At 42.8% G+C, this 6,493-nt stretch overlaps 1 protein-coding gene across 1 annotated transcript; it reads right to left on the bottom strand.

Moving 5' to 3' along the window:
* Positions 1-392: 392 nt before the first annotated feature.
* Positions 393-5,392, bottom strand: LOC129591668 (atrial natriuretic peptide receptor 1-like). Its single transcript, XM_055487449.1, has 21 exons — positions 5,047-5,392; positions 4,822-4,863; positions 4,715-4,739; positions 4,021-4,325; positions 3,915-3,958; positions 3,805-3,843; positions 3,663-3,746; positions 3,548-3,607; positions 3,463-3,516; positions 3,157-3,396; positions 2,945-3,080; positions 2,797-2,884; positions 2,636-2,711; positions 2,428-2,565; positions 2,169-2,345; positions 1,787-2,105; positions 1,416-1,686; positions 1,115-1,334; positions 913-1,048; positions 780-828; positions 393-672 (listed from the first exon to the last, which is right to left on the bottom strand). The coding sequence occupies exons 1-21, from the start codon at positions 5,372-5,374 to the stop codon at positions 489-491; spliced, it is 3,015 nt and encodes a 1,004-aa protein (XP_055343424.1). The 5' UTR covers positions 5,375-5,392; the 3' UTR covers positions 393-488.
* Between the last annotated feature and the right edge of the window lie 1,101 nt (positions 5,393-6,493).

The following is a 6,493-nucleotide window of genomic DNA, read 5'->3' on the forward strand; positions in this document are numbered from 1 at the left end:
GACGCCTACTTGCGCGGCGCGGGCGTTAATTGCTCTTGTTCACTTTGGCGGACAGAAATGTCCGTCAGGGATTTTATTAACAAAATCCATCCCCCGTTCATAAGGGTGTTTCGTTGTAGCAGTAAGCCACCGGCGACTTGCTGTTGCGCGCAGCATAAGCAAGCGATAAATAGCCTTACGCCATTTGTCCAAAAACTAAAAAGCTTCCGTGGGCGTTATGACAGAGCAAGGGAAAGTTATTAAAAGCAGCCAATCTTGCCAAGGAATAAGACCCCGTCCTATATCATAACTGCGCGGGTTCTCGTAATTTCATTATTTCTGCCTAAAGTTGTACTAACCATAAGTTTAGGCTTAATGAACTTTCTATATTATTTGTACAGTTGGCATTGTGGGATCACAAAAAATTTTATCTAGAGTATGTCATGATCTCATCCACGTTCAAGTGTACATGCTCCAAAAGTCACCAAACCAAGGTGACAGAAATCTTCTCAGATTCTCAACCAGAATGTTTCCATTTCTCCTTTGCCTTTGATCTGGATGCTTCCACGCGAAATGCACTCAAGCTCGTTTGTGGTTTCCGTAAGTAATCGGGCTGTTACGCTGCTAAGATGGATTCGTGAACCCTCACCGTGGCTTTCCATTCTCGAAGTTGTGTTTACGGTATCACCAAACCTGTAGCACAGAAAACACTAAGGTGTCAGCATTTAGCTGAATCATTTAATGGACGAAACCCAAAAGTTTTTAAAGCGTTTGTTTTGTAGCGATTGGAGATCGCTTACAAACAATATCGTGGTCGCTGCAAGCCGGCTACAGCTGCCACACAGGATCCTGTTGATGCCCGCGAAAATAAAAAAAAAAAACAATTTACAATAAACAGTAAAGCATTTCAAAATAAAAGGTTCCCAAGCTTACCAGTGTGAATTCCGATTCGGAGCTGCATATCTGATTGGCTAAATTTTTCCCGAAACCTTTGCATCAAACACAGCGCAGCTCGGCACATTTCGCAGGCGTGCTTATCGCCAATGCGCTTTGGTAACCCGCTGGCAATCTAAATTCGAGCTCGTTGGTTATTTGGTTATTTGGTTAAGCATAATGCACACCTGCATTCTCTTACAAAATACGAATCGCTGATCGTCTCCACTTTGTACACTTCAAACCCACTTATTGTCTCATCAAACAAACCGTGAGATTTATTGAGGAACTCCACAACATCGAACGGAAGAACATCCCGTACAAACTCCATGAAACCCACTATATCACTGAACTGCAAGGTCACCGATTCGAAAGTTTCCGGGTGTACAATTTCTTGACGTCGCAGTTTTTCAACAACCGTCCTAAACAGCGCCGTCTGTTACCCGTGCTGGCCGTGCATAAAAATTCAAAACAGCACATTTAAATAAAACTTGGATGCTTACGCTGGAAGCATGTGCTGCAGCAGAGCATCACATTTTTGTCGCTCTGTCAGCAGATCTTGTGTTCGCAATGCCACCGCATGCTCCAGATCATTGGCGTACTTGGAAAGTGTTCGAATAACCTTTTCTACTACTGTCCGCTTCCCACTGTCCGCTTTGAACATATGCAGCAGCTTATCAAGTGTTGTCCGACTAGATGGATCTTCCTCCATACACTTCCAAATAGCCTTTTGTAATGACGGCTTCTTGATTACGGCCATGGAAGGAGCGCCTTCTGCATTGAAAAATACCAACTATATCTTATCAAATTTTCTACTATGGCAAATTGTGATAAGGCAAATTGTAGCAGCAAGCGCTGACTGCGAGTGTTTTACCTGCATTTAATGGTGTCATTGAATGCTTTTCCAAAACAGCTTCCATTACAATTTCTACAATGACTGTCCCAATGGAGTACATATGACTTTTTGCCGTTGTGGCTTTGAAATCTCTTGAGCGGACGATCTCAGGCGCTATGTGAAACTGGTCATAAGAGCTGCATTCCGCCCAGTAATCCAGAGAAAAACCACTCCTTAGCATGGATGGTGCCGTGAAATCCGTTATTTTTAGATTAAAATGATTATTGATCATACAGGTTGAGCAGCAAACCAGCCCATGATACCGCATTGGAATGCCCGTGTTAATTGCTTTTACACCCTGTCAGAAAATATGCGTATCTCCTTCTCGGAATTGTTCCACTTTTGAATCTATCACCCTTACTTGAAGCAAATCAATCGCCAATCCACTTTTTAGATCCCAGTCCAGAGTGATCTGCGGGCTAGTTAAAAAGCGCTTTAAAGTGCCCCGTTGGCAGTAGTTATAAACTAATAGAACTGCATCTGTTTGCAGCTCAATGCCAATGAACCGGCTGATATTCGGATGGAAAAGGTCCAGCGTCTGAAAAAATACGCCGGGTATATTCATAGAACAAATTATGCGAGTATGTTCATCGTATATTGGCAGCGCAGTCCGTCGTTACCCCTTTCACACAGATCAGGAATTCCCGATTGGTCGACATTGTTTTAGATTTTTCGTAATTGGAAAGAGGATACCGCACTACAGATACTGGTTGTTCCTTGTAGAGCGCCGTTTCATGAGCTTTCTCTTTGCCTGTGCCCTACACAAAACTTGTTACCCGGTTCGCCAGCTATTCTTACATCAGTTTCTGAAATAATCCACTAGTTTACCAAATTCTCGCTAAAGACAAGCGGCGAATCCAGATAAAACTTGGTTGCCTTTAGTTGAGACTCCGCCGTCAGTTTCCTAATGTAATGCCGATTGAGATGCAATGCCGATTGAGTAAACGTGCGATAATTACTCGTAAACCAGTGCTTAGAATGCCCCTTACCTGACGATTAGAGCACTTGAAACCAAAACAACAGTCACCCCAACGATAACACCAACAGCAATCGCTATCACAGCCCTACGCGCATTTTCTAAAAACAAAATACAATACAAGCTGACCAGCATCACATTATAGCACTAGTGAGTAGCACCTGCAGCTAGTGCACATGGTCCTGTTTGCCCAGTAAAGCCACATTCAGGGATGTCGCGAGGCAGATCTCCGCTGAACCACACAAGCGGCTTAACGGAGACCAGGCGAAACGTATACGGATCTTGGTACATAAACGCCTGTACAAGATATGCAACCATGTTTCAAACAATTTTGCATTGTGGAGCCATCAACGATTTCCGTATGTACGAGTACCTCAAATTTTCCTGTCGACAGATTCATCTGTTGCACTTCTTGCTGCACTCGGCGCTCACCAACTTCGTCGAAACTAAATGGTCCCACCGGTGTCTGAATCGTCCGATTCCAAAAACGTTTGGCCAGTCCACCGCTATTTTCAATGAACAGACTGGATCCGTTTGCACCAGTCAGTGTTTCGTTGATAATGGTACCCAGCATGTGTATGCAGCCAATCTGGGTAACAACGATGGGATTTGGCTGCAATCAAAGCCAACAATCAGCAAGAAGTGAAGCAAGAAAATGTAAGCGGACCACACGGCATACCACATCGCCGGGTTTGTACGTGTAGTTGTATTTGCTCTTCGACCGCCGGATCAATTCGGGAAATATTGATTCTCTCTTTTTTTGCGGCTTCCCCCGAAGAAGATGGGATAACGACGAACAAGGACTTGTACGCTTCGAATGCAATCTATCGCAACATTTTTTGAATTGTTGCTCGCAAAAGTCCCAAATTCCAGAACTACCTCGTCAAATTCGTCGTTGTACTGCCACGTTATGTTGCCATATAATGGCGTTGGATATTCAAACGGACCCAAGGCAACGTAAACCTTTACAAAAATACTTCCCTGTTCAAAAGTCCTATTGCCAAAACAGAAAACTGCTTACATATTCGCCATTCGTCATGTTGTTCTGGTGGGCCTCTATCTTTAAAAAAATTATTCACTTCTCAAATACCTGCACTCTTACAAAGCAATCTCTAGTAAGTACGTACTTACCATAAATTTTCGTAGTGCGTTGGCGTGACCCCAAAAGCTGATAACTACGAACAACATTAGTAAAGAAACTCTGGCAAAATAACGCTTGAATCCTTGGCACCCGTACTTCGTGCTGTTGTTTTAATGTCGCGAATGGTCGCTGTAAACGTGTCGTTTTTCGTGGTGTCTACTGTGGATAAGTACGCGACGGATCCTGGTGTCGCGCGTAACCGTGCCGTCACCGCTTGACTACCAATCACCGAGACTGCTCCTGCAGTGCCGCCTTTATCACAGACAACGTACACAGTCCTCCACGAGAATTTCTGGAAAATGGATAAGATAACCGCCAGGATCGGTCGGGCCATAATGGGGCCAGCTTGTATGAGGTTAGGGTACAGCGCCTTATTTCGCCAGGTATTCTCGTTATATGACCTGCAATCGAAGATATCGTGAAAGTTGAAACGTATTTTAGGGCGTTGCACTAAGTTAGCTTGTTACTACGGACGTGAGTGGTTAATTCTTATGTTTCCCGTGACAGTGCAAGATTTAAAGAAATCGAATTCGATTATTCGACCGGAACGCACTGCAAATTAAGGTTACGGTGAACGCTAAAAATATGAACTCCGCTTGCGTTGCAGCGGCGCATGAGTTACATCAGATCGCAAGAGCGACCGCAGTTTTTTCGTCACGCAAAATTTACACTGTTACCCAAAAGCGCATAATTCCAAGAACTGACGACCAGTTAGACATAATGGGCACATAAGCCGCTGAGTTAATCCATAAGCACGCCTTAAAACTGAATTTGTACCAGGAAAACTTACCCAACAAGCACCAACTGGTTCCAACCTAACGTCACGGAAGACCACAAACAAAGGGTCAGGTTAAACATATTAGCACGACCAGCGTAACCGTTGCACCATTCTTTTACCTGCTCCAAGCTTGGCAACCGCAATAGCCTCCATGTAACAACCTGGAATATGTAGGACGAAAATATAGCCTTACATATTACGGTATAAAGTACAAAGTATTAGCAGAAGCCAGAAAGTGTAACTACATTAGATACACCACTGCTTAACATCGACAAAAGAAACTTTGTGCAAAAATGATTATTATAATCTGATTTCAGCTAAATGCGTTCATTTTCACACAGCACCTGGATAAGTGAACAAAGTAAGGTTCACTGGCCGCCGTTTGCGGTAGTAATAGTCGGACACCATATAGTCGAAACCAGCGGCAGCATCATCACAATTCAAAATGGAAAGATTATACAGATAAGTCAGTTTCACTTGGAAATAATTGGAGTAAATTCTCTGAATATCTTCCACTCCTATATCAATAGCGGGACCGGTCATGGGAAGACTGCTCAGACTAGACACATAGGCTATTCCCGGCGAAATAATTTCGACACTGAAGTCGTCGCAATGTGATACGTAAGCCGCAAACGCTAACAACTGAACAGATTTTCTAAAGAAAAGTAACATGCTGTGGCTTTTTGGGGAACAAACAAATGCAAACCGAATTTCTTCCTCGATAAGACAAAAACACCGGAGCAATGAAAAAATTTGCGGTACTGAAGTATTGTTTATCCGCTCTAAGCTGGTATCCGTATTGCACAAATAATGATTATAAGAAATCGAAGACCTAGAAGTATTCGCATTAGTCGGGAGTTGTAGCGTATACGCAACATAAGTTCGATCACAGCAGCAGTATCCTGAAGACTATTCCAAGGTTTCCATTCCAGAAAGACTGCCATATTGGTGCACCAGTCAATGTACTTAATAAATTCATTACCGCACCGTTGTTTCTGCAGAGATCAGGGATGTCGAGTGACGTATATCGAACATTTATTGGATTTGACTGATTGATGCCTTATTATTAAAAATCAGTTGCCACAGCCAAATAAATGTAAGCGCCTAATTTGGTACTTTATGGCTTATGCTAAACCTGCAATAGGCCCAGTAGCCGGACACGGCTATTACTGCATAAGTGAAGGTGTTAAGTTATTTATTCAACATTTGACACCACAGTCGCGCATATCTTTTCGCATTCAGCTGCAGGGGTGACTCTTGTGACAGGGGGCAGACTCCATCCAGATTATCCGGAGAAAATGAATTAAATTTTTAAAAGAACGAAAGATTCGAAGGCGTGACCAATTGATTGTTATGGTTTGCTTCGTCGAAACTAAACTATATACGTAATAATTTTAACCCATTTCCCGTGAAAACCTACAGAGGTTGAAAAAGGTTGCCCAAAAAACGGAAGATGTAAATGCAATTCAAAGAAAACTTCTTTATGCGTGCTGTTTCCAGTTTCGGGGTATACTTTAGGGACAAAACGGTATTGTTTTTAGCGCAGATTAAGAGGTATCAAAACCATTAGGCGCGATTCAAGCATTACGTAAGCTATGCTGTTTTTTACGCCGTGTTCATGGGGTATCAAATTATGGACTGATTAATATTTTACTGAAAAATGTATTTTACCGCAGATTAAGTACAAGGTCAAAATCCAAAACCTATATGCCTTACTGGCATCTGGGATAAATTACAATTACACTTACCGATACCACGATTGACCTTGCAGAACGTGTGGATTTTTGGCGG

The sequence above is a fragment of the Paramacrobiotus metropolitanus genome, unplaced genomic scaffold (genome assembly GCF_019649055.1).
Source record: "Paramacrobiotus metropolitanus isolate TYO unplaced genomic scaffold, Prichtersi_v1.0 Parri_scaffold0000001, whole genome shotgun sequence".
Lineage (NCBI taxonomy): Eukaryota > Metazoa > Tardigrada > Eutardigrada > Parachela > Macrobiotidae > Paramacrobiotus > Paramacrobiotus metropolitanus.

Excerpts from the sequence above, each read along its gene's own strand:
- LOC129591668 (XM_055487449.1), bottom strand. The coding sequence starts at position 5,374 with ATGTTACTTTTCTTTAGAAAATCTGTTCAGTTGTTAGCGTTTGCGGCT. Across the intron at positions 3,517-3,547 it reads CATCTTCTTCGGGGGAAGCC|TTGATCCGGCGGTCGAAGAG; the intron begins GCAAAAAAAGAG and ends ATATTTCCCGAA. Across the intron at positions 2,566-2,635 it reads TTGTCTTTAGCGAGAATTTG|GGCACAGGCAAAGAGAAAGC; the intron begins GTAAACTAGTGG and ends AGTTTTGTGTAG.